The 20,713-nt window shown below is 38.7% G+C and overlaps 4 protein-coding genes across 10 annotated transcripts; 3 read left to right on the top strand and 1 right to left on the bottom strand.

Moving 5' to 3' along the window:
• Positions 1–1,502: 1,502 nt before the first annotated feature.
• On the top strand, positions 1,503–7,374 carry gmcl1 (germ cell-less, spermatogenesis associated). Its single transcript, XM_068334880.1, has 15 exons — positions 1,503–1,787; positions 2,404–2,586; positions 2,684–2,807; positions 2,910–3,006; positions 3,100–3,197; positions 3,281–3,393; positions 3,496–3,561; positions 4,186–4,270; positions 4,367–4,457; positions 4,541–4,681; positions 5,118–5,187; positions 5,269–5,344; positions 5,454–5,599; positions 6,053–6,140; positions 6,226–7,374. The coding sequence occupies exons 2-15, from the start codon at positions 2,411–2,413 to the stop codon at positions 6,364–6,366; spliced, it is 1,512 nt and encodes a 503-aa protein (XP_068190981.1). The 5' UTR covers positions 1,503–1,787; positions 2,404–2,410; the 3' UTR covers positions 6,367–7,374.
• Positions 7,375–8,321: 947 nt separating this feature from the next.
• fam136a (family with sequence similarity 136 member A) lies at positions 8,322–10,267 on the bottom strand. The gene is made up of 3 exons (XM_068335207.1): positions 10,027–10,267; positions 9,214–9,354; positions 8,322–8,803 (listed from the first exon to the last, which is right to left on the bottom strand). Exons 1-3 carry the CDS (start codon positions 10,111–10,113, stop codon positions 8,615–8,617), a joined length of 417 nt encoding a protein of 138 aa, XP_068191308.1. The 5' UTR covers positions 10,114–10,267; the 3' UTR covers positions 8,322–8,614.
• Positions 10,268–10,668: 401 nt separating this feature from the next.
• pcyox1 (prenylcysteine oxidase 1) lies at positions 10,669–16,771 on the top strand. 2 transcript variants are annotated; one of them, XM_068334751.1, is made up of 7 exons: positions 10,669–10,721; positions 11,115–11,240; positions 12,182–12,388; positions 12,475–12,649; positions 12,731–12,942; positions 14,146–14,298; positions 14,401–16,771. In XM_068334751.1, exons 2-7 carry the CDS (start codon positions 11,126–11,128, stop codon positions 15,069–15,071), a joined length of 1,533 nt encoding a protein of 510 aa, XP_068190852.1. In that variant the 5' UTR covers positions 10,669–10,721; positions 11,115–11,125; the 3' UTR covers positions 15,072–16,771. The 2 variants fall into 2 exon arrangements, with proteins under 2 accessions (XP_068190852.1, XP_068190851.1); XM_068334750.1 differs by lacking the exon at positions 10,669–10,721 and adding an exon at positions 10,738–11,029.
• A 669-nt stretch (positions 16,772–17,440) lies between these two features.
• si:dkey-200l5.4 (uncharacterized protein LOC795026 homolog) lies at positions 17,441–20,278 on the top strand. 6 transcript variants are annotated; one of them, XR_011038146.1, is made up of 13 exons: positions 17,441–17,539; positions 17,664–17,720; positions 17,835–17,861; positions 18,052–18,102; positions 18,226–18,261; positions 18,355–18,375; positions 18,460–18,495; positions 18,588–18,623; positions 18,728–18,760; positions 18,930–18,968; positions 19,058–19,090; positions 19,159–19,283; positions 19,991–20,278. XR_011038146.1 is itself a non-coding variant. In XM_068334067.1 (12 exons), the coding sequence occupies exons 1-12, from the start codon at positions 17,485–17,487 to the stop codon at positions 20,002–20,004; spliced, it is 438 nt and encodes a 145-aa protein (XP_068190168.1). In that variant the 5' UTR covers positions 17,441–17,484; the 3' UTR covers positions 20,005–20,278. The 6 variants fall into 6 exon arrangements, 5 of the variants coding, with proteins under 5 accessions (XP_068190168.1, XP_068190166.1, XP_068190170.1 ...); XM_068334067.1 differs by lacking the exon at positions 19,159–19,283; XM_068334065.1 differs by having other exon boundaries at positions 19,159–20,278.
• Positions 20,279–20,713: the final 435 nt, after the last annotated feature.

The following is a 20,713-nucleotide window of genomic DNA, read 5'->3' as shown; positions in this document are numbered from 1 at the left end:
CAGGGTCTCACTTCTGTGAGGTCTTGGTCTTCCTGGGTGACTTGTCCACACGGGACTAGGGAAGGTTTTCAGGCGGTCTGAGAAAGTAACACAGGCTGTCCACTGTTTGCCTTGGATACAATAACTGTCTCTTGCAGAGAAACCCTACACAGTGATGGATAACATACTAAAACCTTTTATAATAGCACTGGGTTTGTTGTCTTAGCCACATTAGTGTTTCCATTAATAGAAATTAAACACTGTGCTTTGGTGCTATTAAAAGTGACTTGTGTAGAAACACCCAAAGCCTCTGTCCTGTCTCTTGACAGATAAAATTGCAAGGATTCCCATGTTCATGACTTTTGTCTGATCGATAGTTTCAGAGTGACATGAATATGGCACAAGTGGGAAATCAGGAGCAATACCTGCTTTAACTACATGTGTTATATGAGAGAAAATGCCTTATGATTTATGTGTTTTGCACCACTCTATAAAATTCAATAAACATGACAATAATTTTTATTGCCTTTTTGTTGCTCAAAATGTCTGATATGTGTACCTGTTCCCATCTATAGAGCCAATTACAATCAAAAACTGAAATGTTCAAAGAAATGTGTATTAATGTTGGACAAAGCCTATATACACCCCCTGCCATGCCCTGACAGCTGGCTAAAAGTGTTTTAGTGAAATAGTTCATGCCTCCACTCCAACCTGAATGAGGCAATTCATATTCATATTAGGCTGTATTAGTTGATATTTATAACATCTTAATTAAGCGATTGAAAATAATAAAATCAACTAAATTTGTACAAGAACTTGACAATGTTTATATTTTGTAATCCCATAAAATAGCAGTTGATCCACTAAGTCTGATTTCTTTGCTGATTTTAACGTGTTTAAATTTTGAATAATTTTTTTAAGGCAATATATTAAAGAAAATTACAATTTTAATTTCCTAAATATGTATTTTAAAAGATAAATTGGAAACAATTAGATACTTGTCTTTTCTGCAGGTCCTGTTTAGTATAGTGGACATTATCTCCACTTGTCACGTGGAAGTCTAGGGTTCGATTCCCCGACGGGGAGAGAGGTTTTCACCAAATTTCATTGTTGGATTAAAATTATTGTAGTTTTTGCAAACGACCTCTGATTGAGGCAAGGTTGTCAGAGCTAAGAAACTGTTGATTTTGGAAGTGCTCTTATGCACACAGGAACAGACTAGTCAGTACGGTTCATCAAGGACCTACACACTGGTCGTCCAGTTTATTTATTTGTTTGTTTGTATGTTTGGCAATTTGTTTGTTTCTTTGTTTCTTTGTTTGCTTATTTTATGCCCATTAACTCTTTTCAATTGTGGTAAACTAAATGCATCGTTTTGAATTATTCATTACATTTCATTACATATAACGCTGCGGTACGGTGCTGACGTTTTTTCGACTCTTGTAATTCGTTGATTCACCACTAGGTGGTCTTTGAGTAGAGACGCTGCTTGATTCGTCAATGCGTCTTGAAAATACCGAGAGAAGAAGAACAAGACACAGATTTTCAGGGAAGTTATACACCATCTCCTACCTCTAGATATTATTTTACTTAATAAAATTTGTCGGTCAAAGATAATTTTACGGTCTGGAGACGTGCGTGCAGTGACAGTTCGTCACAAGTAGAAACTGTCTTTGTTTCCAGCTGTGGTTTTCGTTTGTAAACACGGCAGCTAAACTAGCTTTTGTGTTAGCTCCTGTTCCAGCAGCCAAACTGTCTGACCTGCGATAACTTCAAATTAACCCGAAACGACTTCCTCATCCGAACAGGTGAGTTAACTCATTCGCTTTTCTTCTTTCTAATGAAAAGGTTTTGCTGAAGGCCCCACATGTCCCTCTTTGGGTAGTGGACGAGGTTTTTGTTGTGTATATAAACTCACATACCCGGTGTATAAAATCAAGCCCTACTTAGGTTGTATGTATTTCCATGCAGCCCTGTTATTGTCATTAGAATTAAACATTATGCCTCCATCTTTGACAAAGTCTGTGTTGTTTTTCATCAGAATGCGTTAATTTTGAAAATTAACTGGAATAACTGATCTTCAAAATTACATATTCTTGCAAATCTTCAAAATATAGATTATAATCTCCAAGTACTGACAACACAAGCAACTTTATTATGACAATTTGAAGTAAAAACGAATGTGATTGTGCACTGGATTGTGTGCACAATATTTATTTAGATTTTTGAGATGTCATAGTCTGAACAGTCAGAGTGTAGAAAACTTTGAGCCCCAAGCAGACAAGAAAAGCAACAACTGCAACACAGTCTTTATCAAGACTCTGGAAATGTCTCTAACAGTTGTCTGTGTACTTGGGTTTGATATTATATTGATCTGTGCAGCTAGCCTCTTGTGTTTGATAAGTGTTTATCTGTTTTGGAAAGTGTTGCAATGGGAAGTCTTGGCAGCAGGTTCCAGTCCTCTACTCAGGGACCAGAGGAGGTTTCAGTGGGCACAAGCACTATTCGCAAGCATGGATGTGACTGTAAGAAGAGGAAGCGAAACGCCCAATGCGACTGTGAAAGTGAACAGGAAGAGGATGATAACGTACTAGATACACCTCGCAGGCAAGTCAGGTTAACAACAGCGGTTTATAAAACAGTCGTCCATTCAGTGTCATTATTTTACAGCTGTTGTTTGCTTGAATTTCCCAAACTTAAACAGGAAGAAATTAAAAAGCACCTCACGGTATATTTATCAGACCTTGTTCCTGAATGGGGAAAATAGTGACATTCGCATCTGTGCTCTGGGGCAGGAATGGAATCTACACAAAGTGTACCTGTGTCAGGTAACACATAGATATAAAATTACCACATAAAGAAGTCAGTGATTCTTTTAGAGGCCCTGTCATCAGCTGTCATTTAATACCATTTCTTCTTTTTCCCTATAGTCAGGTTATTTCTCCAGCATGTTCAGTGGCTCTTGGAAGGAGTCTAATATGATGGAAATAAGCTTGGAAATCCCAGACCACAACATCGATACTGAGGGTGAGATTGCCTCAGACACAGAAAGTGTTGAAATAGTTGACTGTGTTTGTTTATGTGATTTATTAACAGATTTTTTTTTTTAAATCTCTTTAGCTCTTCAAGTGGTGTTTGGATCTCTTTACCGGGACGATGTGCTGATCAAACCCAGTAGGGTTGTCAGTATTCTTGCTGCTGCTTGTATGCTACAGTTGGTCAGTACACTCGAAAACATTGACTGTTGTCTGACTTCTAAAATGAATGGAGGTCTAATATTAGCGTTTGTTGTTCTCTACAGGATGGTTTGATTCAGCAATGTGGCGAGACTATGAAGGAAAACATTAGTGTGAAGTCTGTGTGTGGCTACTATGCCTGTGCCAGTATCTATGGCTTGGACTCAGTCATGAAAAAGTTAGATTTAAATTCATTAAAATTATTTCACAGCAATTGCCATATAAATATTTATTGTATGCTGTGTACTTGAATCACACTACGTTTGTGAATTTTCTGTAGGTGTCTTGAATGGCTTTTGAACAACCTGATGACCCATCAAAATGCTGACTTGATGAAAGAACTCGGGTAGGTGTCCTCAGTAGAGATGAAGCACAGTGTTGTTAAATCCTACCAAGTTAGTGTTTGTTGAACAAAAAATAAATATTGTAAATAATTACAACTTTAGAACCTTTTCAGACTTACCAAGTTCCTTTTTATTAACTCATTCGCTGTCACCAGACTAATCCCCAGCCCTCCCCATTGAAAAATGTAATCAAGGTATATAGATGTCATTGGCAGCCAGTGAGTTAATGGTTCCACAGAAAGTAATTTCAGTGGGCTGCTGTCACTTTTGACCAAACATATTGTCCAGTGTCATAGAGACCCATCAGTCATTTACACAGCCTGACCGTAGGTTGCACGTACATCTAGGACATTCTTCATGTAATGAAACCCGTACATGGCAGAAGAATATGTAAAGGCATGCAGCCTCCACTTGGAATAACCATCAGTGCATTTGTCACATTCCTTTCACAGAAACAACCAAAATAGATCAGTTATGATGCAAGTGGCCTCTGTTTCACCCACTCATGTCCACTCTTGAGATATAATTTTCACTTTCTGACTTTGAAAGTATCAAATCTACTTTTATGTCAATGTGGAGGTCAAACTGCAGGGTAAAAATTTTATTGATGACCTCACTATTTACAGAGCGGAAGTGATGGAGCAGCTCATCCAGTCCTCGGACTTGTTTGTCATGCAGGTGGAGATGGATGTTTACACTGCTCTGAAAAAGGTACATGTAAACTTAATTCATATATAGCTCCTAGACCCACACTGTGTACCATCAGATATGGGTCACACAGCTGTTTTCATAAAATTGTCTCTGCAGTGGATGTTTCTGCAGCTTAATCCATCATGGGATGGCCCAATCAAGCAGCTTCTGGTTGATGCCGATGCCTGGCTTTGCAAACGCAGGGCAGGTATGGGATTGAAATGTCCTGTGAAATATCCTCATATGCACTTTTTTGTGTATATAACTTCAAATGATTATATGACTTTGTAGATCTGTGTGATAAAGAGCCCTTCTTGAGCACAGACGAGGGTGCACCTTTTCGCTCAGTGTTTAAATACGTTCGTCTGCAGTACATCATCAATGATCTGGCATCTGCACGAATTCTGGAGAGAGACAACATTTTACCTCCAGGTAAGGTTTGGCTCAGACATGATTTAATGAAGAATTTTGTTCTTCTTCCCTACCCTGGAAAAAAATAAAACTTCAATTTCATTGTCTGGTATTGGTTTATACCAGCAAATTATTTAATGCAAACTCAGTTTTCATAGACTTCCATGTTGTTTCACTTGTTGTTATTACAAAAACAAGCCTGGTTATATTAATGAATATTCTTTTGCAATCTACAGTATGTGCTTTAAAGAGTTTCTTAGGTTTTCTCATGTAATAGTAAATCTTATAAAGAATTGAGACTTGGTTTGAGTTTGCTTTAATTTAACCAAAAAATAAGTTTGGAAAATCAAAGCATCAAAACAACTTTCCATCTTCCATGTTTCCATCTCTAGAATGATCCCTTCCTTGTACTTATGGGCTGATATTACATTACAATTTCTGTTCAAACCTTTCCCAGATTGGTTAACTTCAGTATACAAAAACCAGTGGTTTGCTATGCTGCGGACAGAGTTTGACAATGATAATGGGTGAGAACATGAGACTGCACCATGTTGAATGTAACCACATGAACTGCTGAGTATGATTTTAATGTGGATCTTTCTCTTTAGTCCCCATGAGGCTAACAGAGAGGAGTTTGAGCTGAGCAGTATGCGGTGTGGCAGAAAACTGACTAAAGATGGAGATGTGAGTCAGAAACTTCTGCTGCTACAGCTGTTTTTGCCCCTATGCAATAATTTAATAATTTTTTTAAAATTTACTCAAAAACAAAACATCCTCCTCTTTTCTGCCTTAGTACTGCTGGCGGTGGACGGGCTTTAACTTTGGTTTTGACCTACTTGTGACCTACACAAACCGTTTCATAGTGTTCAAAAGAAATACCCTGAGTCAGCCTTGTGGGGGCGCTGTGAGTCTACAACCAAGAAGACATCTAGCATACAGGTCTGTTGTCCACTCAACCTTTGAACGTTTATCCGAGAGCTGTGTTTACATGACGGACTTTGAAATAAACTAGGATTATAATCTTCTACACTGACAACAAAAAATCATCATTCAAAGAATCTGAGAAATATGAAACCAAAAAATAATTTAGTGTAAAATGATCAGTGTAAAACCTATGTAAATGATTAAGTAGTAAGAGTTGTAATTATAAGTTTATGGCATTCTAATATTGTAAAAATATCAAACTACAGGTTTTAAAACTTGTTTATATTTGTTTTAGATCATTAATTGGTCTTAAGTATAACCATAACTTCAAAACGTGCTTAATCCTTGTTTAATGGAACAGTTAGTTATTTGTAATGGCTTCGTATTTACCTTACAGGCATTAAAGTAAAATGAACTTCATCATGTGACTGCACAAAACTCAAATATTTACTTCTTTTATTTATTCAGGTTACGTCTTGCCTCCTTTGACTGCCATGGGAAATTAGTTTGTAGTCGTTCAACAGGTTACCAGCTTCTCACGCTGGAGAAAGACCAGGTGAGTAAGCGCATGGCTCAGATGTCAAGTATTCAACGCTGTTTAAGGCATGTTTAATGTTCTTCTTGTTTCCTTCATCACTCAGGAGTATGTGGTGATGAACCTGGACAGTCGACTGTTATCATTCCCTCTCTATGTGTGCTGTAACTTCCTGTATACGTCACCTCATTCAGACAACCGTCCAGATTCTCCAGAACAAGAGAGCAGTGCTCACACTGTGTCCTGATAGCCTCCCCAGCAGCCCTTAAATGCTGCTATTCGTTGGAGAGTGGTGAGACATGGACATCAAGACATTTAACACCGGAGATACCATCTGCATGCTCTGTACTGTAACTCAGTGAGGTGTGTAGGCATAATGTTTTGTATTTTTGTGTTTTTTGCACACGCACAGAAAGAGGCATGTACATTACATTGATCAGGTATTATTAAGCCACCCTTTACCTTCAGAGCAGCTTTCAAACCACGGATCTCTGCCAGGAACTCTGTGCAAAAACAAGTCAGACCATTTCTTCAGATGTTCAGAATGTCGGTGCTTTGTGGCATTTCTTCATTGGTGTATGTAGACAGTAGCCTGGGATGTGGGAACAGTACCAGAGGGGGAAACTGGACATGTGGGAAGCTCTGGGAAGTTTCAGGTTTCCTCCTCAGTCACACAGATTGTGTGTCGATCCTTGCATCCACTGTTGGGTGCACTTGACAACTCTACCAGCAGTGCTGTTTTGAGCCGGGTGGACTTTTTTTCTACTAATTCATACACAAAATCTTGGCTGTTATATTGCCTTGAATGACTCCACATGGAGACCAAACAAAATACCATAAATACAAGTGTGTTATGAACATTTTAGACTAGGTTGGATCAGTATCCAGAAGGAAGAGACAATTCTCATTCTATTTAACACTTGTAAAGACTAGTCTGAAGCAGCATCTCCACCATCTGATGTGTGATGATCAGCATCGATGTCAGACCTGCTGCCACTTTCTTACTTGTCCTGTTCACCCTTATTGTCATATACAATTTAAAAATGAACAGACTTGTAAAGTGTGTACTGACTTGCCTGTATAACTATCATGTTCAGATTTAAAGGTGTTTTTGTATGGCATTCTTGCCATTCTTTTTTTACATTTGTATTTATATTGTTTTTGGTTTTATTTTTTTTTGCAATGAAAACATGTATTTAATTCTTGTTAGCCATTAAAACTGCCCATCCATGAGGATTGTGGTGCTATCACATGACCACTAGTTATTTGTGTATTTATGCTTGTGCAGATGTAGCAAGTGACTCTGAAAAAGTGTTTTGCTACAATTACATATATTTTTTAGTGGTATTTTATCTCTTCTTTCCTTTTATGCTGAATCCTCCTTTAGAGATCGGTATTAATTGGGTCGTACTCAGACCTGCTGAGACATTTAATTACAACATTTGGAGCTATAGTACAAATCCAGGTAATTTTTCTGATCTGTTTGCTAAAGTTAGCCCATAACTGCAGGATGAACCTCGTTGCAACACAGGTCACAAGACTCCAGCTGCAGAGTGAAGTCAGTAGCATCTATGTGAGAACAGAGCATGACCTTGCTTCACAGGAGATATGCACCTATACCCACACTGAACACAGCTATTGCTATATGTACTGTATTCAGCTGTGGAGTTCCAGTTCAAATTTACATGTGATCTTCTCTTCAAGTTTTGGTCATTGACCTTTTGGACTCCTGTCCACTTCTGTCGGATTTGAACAATGCCTAACAAACTAATCCCACAAAAACGTTTGCTAAATTAAAACAAAACTTCAGTACAATAAACAGGCTTTAGTTTTCAGTTCTGTCACATACCCCTCATCCTGGTTCATCCTGTTTGCTTAATTTTTCTTTTCAAGGTTTTTTTCATATTTTCCAGTCTTACTGGATTTAATTGACTGAACAATGACTCCCTTTAAAGGTCAGTTATTACAAACAGTAATTCCTTGTTTCCATTCAACCTGATCCACAATTAAAATGGCCACACCCTTTCTTAAAGCAACATTTTTCCTTCAAGATCATCAGTCTTGAATATTGACAATTTAAGTGTGTTGCAAGACTTAAATTGTTTAATATGTGGAGTTATCCTGCAGTTACTTAAGCTTATTAGTCATTATCTTACTCAAAACTCAGCTCATGTTATTGAAATGATCACGAAACAGTGAAGTACAGTACTTTTAATCCAGCATTATAAACGCCTCATTATGTGAGGTCAGAAAGTAACAACTTAGTAATTAAAAGAATAACGTCTGAATATTCCACAGAAGGAGAGCTCCTCCTGCGGAATATTCAGAAGTTAAATACACAATGTACAACAAATCTCACAGTGAACAATTTTTTATGTCTTCAGCATTCGTTCAGAGTTGAAACCTTTAGAAGTTCACTTCAATCTTGTCATTGTCATTCAACCCCTCCGTTCCTGCTTTACATGTTTGTGATAAGTTCAAGCTGAAGCTGCTCCTCACTGCTCTAGAGAGTTCAACTGTTCTTTGAGTTTTCGGGTCATGCTGGGGATCAGGTTTATGTGGTCGTCCACACAGCTGCCCACACAGCGATCCATCAGTGCTTTAACAGCAGGCTCTTTAGCACCCGAGTCAAAGAGATCCTTCGCCTTATCATTGCAGTGCATTGTGCATCTTGTGAGGCGGTTCTTTGATGGCAATGTGGAGAGAAAGCAAGGTTTAGACTGACACATGGAGATTTTCAGGTGAAAGGTGACACAAAACGTTCACAAAAAAGGCAAGAAACCATACTCCAAGATGGTGGAACGTGCACATGCAGTGGCTCCTCTCTCTCCCATTAAGATATTAATATATTACAACAATCTGTCATTCAGCAGTTAAAAATATTCAAATTTAAATGACGTATTATACATATAATCCGTGATATGCTTTGAAAATGAGTTTGACCTTTTGTTTTTTTCAAAATAGAAAAATGCTGTTGCCATAAAAATGCAAAAAAAAAAATATTAACACAATTTCTGGAACATCTATTACATGAAGCCCAGTTATTTCTACTCGACAAGGAGAGTGAGTTAGACTAATGTAACAGATACCTCACCTGAAACGTATTCAGCTCTGAAGTGACCACTCCTTGAGCTTTAGCCAAAGGTGTATGACACCTCTCGATACACTGATGCACCTTAGACATGGAGTCTGAGGGTCGATCACAACACTCTGCACTACAGCTGAACATCCGATGCTGCAGCAAAAAACATGCAATAAAAGACAGTATATCAACACTGAAATCAAAGAGTAAATTAAAATACTTACAAATATCTAAAAACTGTAAAAAACCAAATGTGTGAAATTTAGAGTAAAATAAACTTTTAAATCAAGAGATGTCATCATTCACACTAAAATGATCAATATGTCAACATCACACTCAGCTTTTTGTTAAATCAAATTCAGAGATCACAGACTTTATTTGTGGCAAAATCAATGAGAAACGTGGGTGATAAAAATAGGGAGACTTCAGCTGGGATAGGCCCCAGCAACCTCCGTGACACGCAATAAGCGGAACAAGCGTTTGGAGATGGAGATGGAGATGGAGATGGAGATGGATGGATGGATGAAAAAAAAATGTCAGGGTTTGAGTCAAGACCGTCTGCTGCACTCCATTTTTTAAAAATATGCACAGTAATTAAATAGATTAGAGTTTTGAGGTTTGATTAAGAGGTGCAGCTGGGGGATAAAGATGTGTATTATTAGCATAGCAATAGCAATAATGTCTCTGTATTGTGTTACTCGGTTGGAGCGTTTACATTTGAAATGGAACTAGCCCAGTATGAACCCCTGGAGCACTCCCCAGTTTTTAAAGATATGAACAAAAAATAATGTATACATATTTGGTTCTAGATAGAAGGAAACCTGCCTGCATTTTACGGATGTGATCTCTTTCCAGGCTTTCGACCATCTCTTCCACCACATTCTGCATTCGTACGTGATGCTGTTCTGCCATCGTCGCTCCACCAGTAGTTGGGGCTTATTAAACATATAAATCTGACCGGAATAGTTGCAACTGCGGTGTCCACGTCAAAGCTGTACCAGGTTGAATTACTTCAGAATAACTAAGGTCACCTCCGTTCAAGCATGGTCCGAGACGAGAGGATGATCACACGATTTCCGGATTACTTCCGCAGTTGCATTGAAGGAAAACAATCTCTTCCGTTCTGTGATCAAATTTTAAATAATAAAATAATTCCAGCAGCCTTAAAAACAAGCTGAACATCACACAATCAATGAAATGTGATTACATTTCATTATCCCTTGTGTAAAATATATTAATTTGTGAACAAATTATCATTATTATCATTATCCCTTGTGTACAATATATTAATTTGTGAACAATTTTTAAAAATTATTTTCTGTGTATAATGTTTAAGCAAGTTATTATGACGCTGGCTCGTGTTAATACCTAATACCCCAACATTTTCGAGGTCTTCAGACGTTCGGGTATTTCCAGCTTTTATTGTGAAACTACTATGACAAGTTTAGAGAGTTCCCGGAAGTGAGTCTCAACACTCACCGACCTTCATGGCGCCCCGACTGGATCCACTTGTCTAACAAGTTTAGTTGTTTTTTTTGTCACTTTTGTATTATTTGTGTTTTTGTCGACAATTCAGATTTATTTTAATTTAACAGAAGTCACATGTTCGAACTTTAAGGACGTGTAACTGTGAGGTTAACTCTGAAGGCAACAGGACCTCGGGTATCACTTTTGAAATAGGAAGTTGACTCATTTACGGAGGGCTTTATGTTAATTAATAAAGTAGTAAAAAATTAAGTATATAGAACGATATTTGTAATTTACCATTTCACATTTTTGCATTTAAAATTATATTTGTTCTTCGTTAAAGGATTCCAAAGTCCATTAGGTAACCTTTGACCAAGCTTGATAGAGGTTGATAACCTAATGGCTAGCAGGGATCATAATGGATCGTGCTTATGTCTCCCGAACAGATGCTACGAAGATGCCCGCAATGAATCCTCGAAGCCTGTCACTACGAGCTCTGCTTCTCCTGGGGCTTTGTCATAAAATAAGTCGAGCCTCAACCCCAGAACTGCAGAGTCAGCCCAGACAAATAGGTAGGCAGTCACAGAGTTCAAATCAAGAACACATTAATCATGCTTTTTGGAAGTGAGTTCTCTGTTTGTTTCGGTGCTTGTATTTACTCTGAAATATCTGTCACCCTCTAACACTGTGAGGTGTGGCCTTTTTAAAAAACCTTTGCCATTATCTTGAAATAATAATACCCCAGTAAAAATAAAAAATAACCAGTCATGGGTAATCTGGGCAGTTTATATATATATATATATATATATATATATATATATATATATATATATATATATATATATATATTGAAATATATATTTAATGGGAGTTTCCATGTCCATCTATCTTCTGCATCCTCCTCTATAACACCAACTTCCCTCATGTCTTCCTCTTTCCCCTCTTGCTTGGTAGCTCCATCCTCATCCTTCTACCAATATACTCACCATGTCTACCCTGGACGTGTCCAAACAATCAATCTGCTCTGTCTAACTTTGTCTCTAAAACATCTCACCTTCGTTGCGCCACTGATGAACTCATTAATGATCCTATGAGATTAAATGATAAAAAGATGTTTTTGCAGAGTGCCTTGCAATATATAATAATAATAATTGAGCCAGAAATAATCAAGAGATTCATTTGTTAATGAAGTAGTTAATAATTTTAGCTATACTGACCCACATAAAAACTGGAGATGTGACTACAGTAAAGTTGTAGGTGTCATAAAATAAAGGGAGAATTATTAAATCAAATGATTACATTCTGCTTCAAAGCTAGTGTTTTGATGTACCTATGCGCTAGTTTTGATTTATGGTCTTGCTCACACTAGCCTTCTCCATATGCACTAGTCTATGCACTAGTCAGGTACTACTTTCAGCGTACCCTGACCTACCCTGAAAGTAGGTCAGGGTAAGTCGCGGGATGTTGCAGTCTCTGACTGCCTTGTTTTACTCTTGTCATTTCATTTTTAAAGCCATTGTTGGAGGGGGCATTGGTGGAACAGCTGCAGCATATTATCTGAGACAGGAGTTTGGAGCTGGAGTTAAGATTGATGTGTTTGAACCTGGTCACATCGGCGGCCGACTAGCAACAGTGAAGATTGGGAATCAAGAGTATGAGACAGGAGGCTCAGTCATTCATCCTCTCAACCTACACATGAAGCACTTTGTTGAAAAATTGGGTAAAGTCAATATTTCAGAAATTATTGAACTTGTAATTGATGTGTAGTTTAGCTTGGACCCATCTTATGTTTGCTGTTTGCTTTAGGTATTCCACCACGACAGAATGTCCCCACTAAAGTGGCAATCTTTAATGGAAAGGAGCTGACATTCGAAGAGAGTGACTGGTTCATCATCAATTTTTTGCGTATGCTCTGGCGATATGGATTCAGCCTGCTGCGAATGCAGATGTGGGTGGAGAGTGTTCTGGACAGATTCATGAGGTGAGAAGAAAACAGTCAACACAGAATCACTGTTTCTTCTTCTGTTATTGTAATGATTGTGTAAATCCTTTTTACTTAAAGGATCTACCAGTATCAGCAGTATGGTTACTCATTCACCACTGTGCAGAGGCTCCTTCACGCCATGGGTGGCGACAGTTTTCTTACTCTGATGAATCAGACTCTGGAGGAAACGATGATTGATGAAGGATTTTCACAGATCTTCCTCAACGATATGGTCGCACCCATCACTCGTGTCAACTACGGCCAAAGTGTCCGAATCCATGGATTTGTGGGTATGTTGGAACAGACTTGCATCAATTACTTTCACCAGGTTTGGGGTGTGTTCCAATATCGCTTCACCTCATTCAATATTTTTAATGAGCATTTAAGAGCATTCTCATGCCTTTTAATTCTATGATTACTCTACTTGGGGATGACATGGGGGGCGGCAGTGACTCAGCGGTAGAGCAAGCACCCTATGACCAGAGATCGGGGGTTCGAGTCCCGCTTCCACCCAGCCACCTGGAGTGTGAGCTGACAGTGAGAGGCTTCAGCTCACCTCCCGGCCACTGCCGAGGCGCCCTTGAGCAAGGGGTCGTCCCTCTTACAAGCTGTTCAATTGTGGCGCACCCCTAAGTCGATAGCCGTCACTCTGCCTCCCCCTGTACTTTTTGCTGTACTAACTGCATGCTTACAGGCACCTTGTGTGGTTGTGTTTCAGGGGCCTGTACACAACATTATATCTAACACAAAGAAATGTACAGCTGAGTGTAAAAGTAATTTTCCCGTTGGGGATGAATTAAGTGGACTTTCTTCTTCTTTTTCTTCCATGTCTAGTCGAAATTTGAACTAAGTTTGATTTACAGTATTTTCTGCAGTATGAGGCGCACTTAAAAGGCTTTAATTTTTTTTCACGAAAACTGACAATGCATATTATAATCCAGTGCGCCTTAATATATGAAAAAAAGATGAGTTCTCAGCTCTCAGCTTTAACCTTAAACCCCCACCCCACGACATACACACACACTGTTTCAGGTGTCAACCACATTTGCAAATCAGTTGTAGCATGCCAGGCACCTTTCGCTAGCAGTGACTTGGCTCTGGAAATTTTAGACAAGGCCACAGTCGTGAATGCAATCCCTTTAGCGCAGCTCAATCTAGTGGATGCATAACACAACCACAGCCACTACAGTTGTTTCTATCCTATGCGCCTGGTAATGCAGTGTAACCTGTTATGGTGAAAACAGCTTAAAAATAGGCCATTTAATGAAGGTTTTTATGTAATCCAGTGTTCTTTATAATCCAGTGCGCCTTATATATGAAAAAAGTTTTAAAATAGATCATTGAAGGTGCACCTTATATTCCAGTGCGCCTTATAACTCGGAAAATACTGTAGTTAAACTGGACTCTGGAGCTTTGGGGGAGGTAATTGTTCTACTAAACGCCCCTTTGAGTCGTACAATTTTTGTAATGCTCATTAAGTCTTTGTTTTGTAGGGGCTGTGTCGTTAGCAGGAGCAGATTCGGGTTTGTGGGCAGTGGATGGAGGCAATAAGAGAGTGTGCTCAGGATTGTTGTACCACAGCAAAAGTGATCTAATCTCTGCCAAAGTCACCTCCATTGCAGTAAAAGTTCGACCATCCAAAACTGGTACCTTTCATATTTTTTCTTCTTGTTCATGGATGAATGTCTCATGTATATGTTTACAGTTTTCAAGATCTCATCTTGACCTCCTTCCAATCTAATTTTCAGGCACTGCAACCAGTTTCTATGAAGTCAGTTATGATGGAGAATCCGGCTCAGCACACTCTTTGTATGACATAGTGGTGATAGCAACACCGCTTCACCAGGGAATGTCTGACATCACTTTCTCAGGTTTCTCACCTCCAATTCCGTCTCACTATCCGGGGCGCTACCACCAGACTGTCTCCACCCTGATTCACGGCACGCTGAACATGTCCTACCTCGGGACTACAGAGCCAGCCTCAGAGTTTACCGTGTCTGACATCTTGACCACGGACTCAGAGGGCTGCGCCATCAACAGCCTGAGCTCCATTGACCCTGTGCATATCCCTAAGGGGTACAAGCGACCCCCTGCCAGCCAGCCCAAAGTCTGGAAGGTGTTTTCCCAACAGCCTCTGTCCCAGGAACAGCTGCAGGAAATGTTCCTCTCTTGGGATTTTGTGTCTGAGACTCGGTGGCTGGCTTATCCTTCTTACCGCCTTCCACCTCGTAAGACCCCTCCCTTCATCTTGCACAACAGGTTATACTACCTCAATGCTGTGGAGTGGGCAGCCAGTGCCATGGAGATGAGCACGATTGCGGCCAGGAATGTGGCCCTTCTAGCACATCATCGCTGGCACCAACAGAAGAGCAAGATGGATCAGGAGGACCTTCACACCAGAATAAGAACAGAACTCTGAGAGTCAACCAAGCATCTGCCCAGATACCTGGTGCACTGTAACAATAATACCACTAATGTCAGTGCAAATCTCAACATTCCTTCAGGTGTCTGGGGTGCCCTGACCCTTTGTTTGTTTGTTTTTGTTTTATTAAAGCTTAATGTCTTGTATCTGAGAACATGTTAACGTCAGTATTTGGGAGTTAAACCGTAATTGCTCAGGGATCTGCTCGTGCACACACCCACTTCAAAAGCTGGCCTAAGAACTAAAATACCATTTGCTTTCTTCTCTCTGTCAAAAACAAAAACACGTGAAGAGTTTGAGTCAAAAATGACAGACTGCTTAACTATTCGTGTTTCTTGTCCTGTGTCAAGCATCTTTTCAGCAACGTGACTTCTGTACAGCATTCTTACTAGTGATGGTATAGAAAAAGGCCCACTGGCATCTGTTTATCACTCCTACAAAGCCAAAAAGCATTGTTTACCAGTAACAGCGGCACAAATCTCTTATAAAGGAAGATCAGTGTTGGAAACTGCTAATTTTTTTAATCACTGAAGTGATCAGAACAAGATAAGTGACAATTTCTATTGATCAATTATTAATTTTCTATGAGAGGGATTACACAAAAATCACATGAATTTTATGAAATTTGGTTGGAGGAAATGAAAAATAAGAGGCAATTCCATTTTAGATCTAGATAAAGTAGTCGATCCGGGAATTAACTTGGTTTTTCCTTTGAAATTGGCACTTTTCAAGAAGTTCTATTAATTTTGGAATGTAGCTGGAAAAAGCTGCAATGGTTTGAAGTGGGTGTGGATGCATTTGAAGAGGTCTTGAAAATTGTAAGAGTGTGATGAATGAATGGATGAAATTTGTTAGGCGTCCTGTAACTGCTGATTACCTTGAAATTGGGTGAAGCGGTTGTCTCAAAGAACAAACCATTTTTGACTGGGCTATATGTTTTTTTATTTTTATTCCATTCCTGAGGGCAGCCGTTTTGATCCTGCACTTTTCCTAACTGTTTAGTTTTGATGAGAATTTGCACTCTGGGCGTTTTGTATTTGCACGTGTGTTTTGCTGTTTTATAGTATACAGTATGGCAGACGCCAGGAAATCCTTTTGCTGTTGTCACATAAGCATCCATCATCACCCTCTGGTGAAATTCTTGCAATGTTTTTTAACTGATGCTTTTGTATGTTGTACTTTGACTACTGATCAAATCACTACAAATTATTGGAGTTTTGTCGTAAACATTTTATTCACAAATTGAATGTGTTTGACATCGGTAAACCACTTCAACTTTTTAGAACTGACTGTGCCTTAAAATTATAGCAGCTCTCAAATGTGTTTGTCAAACGACAACCCTTCTTATGACTTCATTAATAATTTGTCTAGTAGGTCTTCCTGTTTCATTTCTAACAATACAATAGTTGGGTCATGAGGGCCATTTTGAATAGGTACTGTTTTTTTATCTCTGTAATTTTTCATGGAGAGTGTCTTTAAGTAGTGATTTATTCATTGTCAGATCAAGTCAATTGTAGTTAGCTTCTTCTGCACTTTCAGAGATGTCCAGTTTAGCACCTGAGTCCAATAAAATTAGGATTTCAATTTTAATTCTAAAATTATTTTTAAGAATATTTACTGATATTTCTTCTCACACAATACTGTAGAATCCTGGCTCATGCACTGTTTTGAAAGTGTCGACAATCACAATAAAAAGATGAGACCTTGGCTGAATTGTCTTATTAAACATTGTTTTGTAAATCCTTCTTTTGAAATAATTTCTATGATTTCTAATCCCACGAATTTAATTCTATTTTGTGTCACGCAATTTGCTTTATATGTGACGTGTGTGCAGGTATTAGTCCTAACTTTATATGTCTTGGTTTCATTACTTTTCTAACTTGTTTTACTTTTAAAATTCTTTGTAAAGTCATTAATCTGAGTGTGATTTTCTCCAGTCTTCATGTATTGAGGACTGAGGAAATGAGTCCAAAATAACTACTTCTGTTTTTGATTTCTCTTTGACTTGTATGATTAATGTGCAGAATTGAGAAGTTGTTTAACTGTGTGACATAACTAACCATTCATACTCAGAATCATGAGCAATCCTTAAAGTAAATAAACATTGTTTTCTGCTACGATTGCAAGGACCCTCCTAAAAAAATCAAACAGACACGAAAGTGGCCCAAATAGAGGCCCTTGTCACCAAACATCCAACAATGGGCAGCATTGAGGGCCTGAATAAAGATCTGTCTGTGTAGCGATGTGACATCCAGCTGTTTTCTCAGGTAGGGAAGGGACAATGGTACCAGAGCCACCAGTCCATGTAAAACATGTGATGTGAAGATATAAGAGGAGGGTCAATCACAACAACACATCACTTTGGAAGGACATCCAGAAACATCACCCTACAACCTGACCAGCAGCCAAGATGAGAGTTTCAGCACCACTCTTTTTCTTCCTCGCTGCAGCCGCATTTTACTCCAGTAAGAGCAACAAATATCTCTTGATAATTTTTAAGGGAAAAGTAGGTCAAATTCTTGGAATACAGGTAGCGTCTGATGTTGATTTTTTTTTTTAAGTCTGACTGATTCTCGTGATGCCTTCCAGCTCTGTCAGCATCTCTGGAATCTGAAGAGAAGGACAAAATAATAGTCGCTGCACGTGGTGAGGAAATATGAGCCAAGAATATCAGCAGCTATGATAACTATGAAAATGAATGAATGCAGTGAAACTCGTGCCTTTCAAAGTAAATGTCTTGTTTCTTGTTTTTGCATACAGATGACCTCGCTGAACTACAAAAAATAGGTATGGGTGAATTAAATTTAGATGAAAATATATTTTTCATGTCTGTTGTTTTTATCGTATTTTAGTATGTTTTAATTTACCTGGCTGCAAGTGGAAATCTAATTTTATTTATCCATTTATCCTTTAGGGTTTGTTTGTTTTTTTGTTTCAACTGTCTGCTGTAAATCATTTTATTTCTTGTCCTATTCAGATCAGATGGAGTTTGAGGCCGCTCAAAAGAATGAGGGTGCTCATGTGAATGGTGAGTTTGACTAAAGTCCAGAGCAATGACCGTAATACGCAAATACACCTGTCCTTCATTCATACTGTTGAATATATCAGGTAAAATAAAAAATAAAAATTTTATCAACCCTTTTCCATAAAGTTACAGAGGAACAGAAAGACGACACCCGTCGCCTTGGTAAGAACCATTCAGGTCTTCTGACATTTAAAAAACAAAAAGCTTTATTTGTGTGCAGTTGGTGACAAAATCTTTAAAATGTTCTCCATGTAGAAGCTGCTCAAGACGGATCTGGTAGGTTGGACATAACCTAGTGATGAACATGTTTATTAATAGTGTGTTAAAGGTGTCACCTGTCATTCATAATGTTCTCAACAGTCGAGGAGCGTTCTGTCGCTGAGAATCACAGCACAGGTGTGTAGAAACATTCTGTCAACTTTTACCAGCCAGCATATGATCTCACGCTTCCAAGAACGTTATGTAACTGTGAAATCCTCCTCCTGCAGAGGGAGGTGGGAACTCTGACTCTGCAACACGTGAAGGTAACAGAGGTTTTAATGTTCAAGCCTGTAGGTGGCAATAGAGGCCATTTTGTCAAAAGGAGTGAAAGAAGTGGATCAAAATGTACAGATTCTCCTCTTAACAGAATCACAGTCTGGGTCCTCAGAGGAAGCAGATGGTGAGTTCACAGCTTCAAACTTTTAACTTACTGTACTGTACATCAAAGTTTCAGCATCCGTCATTCTATCAGTTGTAATCTTAGTTTCTGTGACAGAGTAAAGCACACCATGTACCAAAACCTGGTACTATTTATTTAAACTCAAAAGTATATTTCTATGTATTCCCAGAGCAACATGACGGAAAACAAGAGACTGTGAGCAGTGTGGGTAAGATGAAATAAAAGTTAAAATAAATAAAATCAAGTATGAATGTCACACCAGGCCATCTAGATGCAATCAATATTTCTCCATTGCAGATGAAACAAGCCAGGATTCAACAAAGGAGCAAGGTATAAATATCCACATGCTCTATAAACACAGCATAACGATCCTCTTCTGACCCTAAATTTGTTCTTAGTGGGTCACCCACCATCCCAGCTCGTGATCTGAGTTCAGACTGAGTCCAGAACACTTCTGATGAGTGATCACAATGTACCTGCTGAGGCAAGATGTGGCTTTGGGCAACAGAGACAGGGTTAAAATGTAGGTTACGCAATGAAAAAGATAATGAAATACAGAGCCAGCAACAGCCGGTCTCAGCTGGATTTGAAGTGTTAAAGTCTGTGGGTTTTAGAATAAAGTAAATAATAAAAATGTCTGCAATTACAAATTTACAACCCAGCAGTTTATGACATCTCTCAAACTGGGTTTTATTCTAGTTCAATGTGTTCAAAACAAACTGCAGATAGGTCAAATCACCTCGAAAGCAAGTGGGGTTTTTTTGTAGCAAATGTAGGACAAGAATCCAGGCCACTCAGAAGACCGTACCCAAGTGCTTATTGTGCTTTGATTTATACTGTATCATCTGCTTGTAGCTATTTTTGGACCAAGGATGCATTGTCCCTGGCCTCAAAGACGCTAAAAGAATCGATTCTTAATTAATCCAAGGACATTAATGCAGTAATAAAGATCATGCCTGTAATTTTCAGTCAAGTGAAGCCTTCATGACCACAGAAGAGAAAAATCACCCTGAAGCAGTGTGTCCTAATTGTTGGGGATAAAATAGGCCTGTAGCAGCAGGAAAATCCCACACTAGAGCAGTCATCACTCAGTGTTTCACAGGATGAGTCAGTCATAATAAATGACTTGTTATTCATCCGCCTGCATAGAGAACCATGGAAATCTACTGAATTGTGAGTGGCCAATGTTAAACCTAGTGTGAAGGAATTCTATCTGCTTTCGCGTCACAGATGCACCGGAGTGAAAGGAGAGGATCCCGACGCTCATGCCTGAACAGCACGGAGCCAATAAACTGGGAACTATTCCAAGCTATATAAACCCGTGTTTGTGTGTCATTTATCACCTCCAGCAAGTAAGTTACAGTCACGTCCCTATTAGTTTATTGACAGGATTAATCGGTTAGGGATCTCCATTTCACCCGAATCTAGTGTTCGGTTCAAGGTGTCTTCACCACAACAGGTTGTTTTTTGCTTTTAGTGCATACAATTGTTAGACATTTACACAATACACTCAAATTTACCATATTTAAGTCTGATGTAAGCTAGTTTGCTCTCCTTTCATAATTGACATTTCTTCACATATTAGAGCATTATTTTACAGGACAATGTTCCAACATGGATTATATTGCATCTTTTAGAAACAAAAAGGAAAGTTCAGAAATGTTTTTCCATTTTTATTAATTTTTTTTGCTCCATCCACAGGTGTGGACTACAATTTATTGATGTGCATTGAAAAAAACAAAAAATAACAGAAACCCTCTTTGGTACCTATAAGGGGCAGGAGGAAACAATTAAGGCAACTATAGCATCTATATCTAAAATAAATTTATTACTGCAGGCAGTAACCACACACTAGTGGCATGCAACATGTCTGCCTTTATTAAAGAGGCCAGATAGCGCATCTCCAAAATATCCTGCTTAGACAGCCTCCAACTACAGGTTCCTTTTCCGCAT

Source organism: Antennarius striatus, chromosome 15 (assembly GCF_040054535.1).
Source record: "Antennarius striatus isolate MH-2024 chromosome 15, ASM4005453v1, whole genome shotgun sequence".
NCBI lineage: Eukaryota > Metazoa > Chordata > Actinopteri > Lophiiformes > Antennariidae > Antennarius > Antennarius striatus.
Note: the sequence above shows the minus strand (reverse complement) of the source record. Positions and strands in the feature narration are given on the sequence as shown.

What these genes read in the sequence shown, in the direction of transcription:
- gmcl1 (XM_068334880.1), top strand. Translation starts at nt 2,411, where the DNA reads ATGGGAAGTCTTGGCAGCAGGTTCCAGTCCTCTACTCAGGGACCAGAG. An exon ending in AACTGACTAAAGATGGAGAT is followed by an intron (nt 5,345 to 5,453) that starts GTGAGTCAGAAA and finishes TTTCTGCCTTAG; the next exon opens with TACTGCTGGCGGTGGACGGG. An exon ending in AGAAGACATCTAGCATACAG is followed by an intron (nt 5,600 to 6,052) that starts GTCTGTTGTCCA and finishes TTATTTATTCAG; the next exon opens with GTTACGTCTTGCCTCCTTTG.
- fam136a (XM_068335207.1), bottom strand. Translation starts at nt 10,113, where the DNA reads ATGGCAGAACAGCATCACGTACGAATGCAGAATGTGGTGGAAGAGATG. An exon ending in ATCACATCCGTAAAATGCAG is followed by an intron (nt 9,355 to 10,026) that starts GCAGGTTTCCTT and finishes TTTTTGCTGCAG; the next exon opens with CATCGGATGTTCAGCTGTAG. An exon ending in CAGAGCTGAATACGTTTCAG is followed by an intron (nt 8,804 to 9,213) that starts GTGAGGTATCTG and finishes TTGCCATCAAAG; the next exon opens with AACCGCCTCACAAGATGCAC.
- pcyox1 (XM_068334751.1), top strand. Translation starts at nt 11,126, where the DNA reads ATGCCCGCAATGAATCCTCGAAGCCTGTCACTACGAGCTCTGCTTCTC. An exon ending in GAGTCAGCCCAGACAAATAG is followed by an intron (nt 11,241 to 12,181) that starts GTAGGCAGTCAC and finishes TCATTTTTAAAG; the next exon opens with CCATTGTTGGAGGGGGCATT. An exon ending in GCACTTTGTTGAAAAATTGG is followed by an intron (nt 12,389 to 12,474) that starts GTAAAGTCAATA and finishes TGTTTGCTTTAG; the next exon opens with GTATTCCACCACGACAGAAT.
- si:dkey-200l5.4 (XM_068334064.1), top strand. Translation starts at nt 17,485, where the DNA reads ATGAGAGTTTCAGCACCACTCTTTTTCTTCCTCGCTGCAGCCGCATTT. An exon ending in AGCTGCTCAAGACGGATCTG is followed by an intron (nt 18,376 to 18,459) that starts GTAGGTTGGACA and finishes TGTTCTCAACAG; the next exon opens with TCGAGGAGCGTTCTGTCGCT. An exon ending in TGACTCTGCAACACGTGAAG is followed by an intron (nt 18,624 to 18,727) that starts GTAACAGAGGTT and finishes TCCTCTTAACAG; the next exon opens with AATCACAGTCTGGGTCCTCA.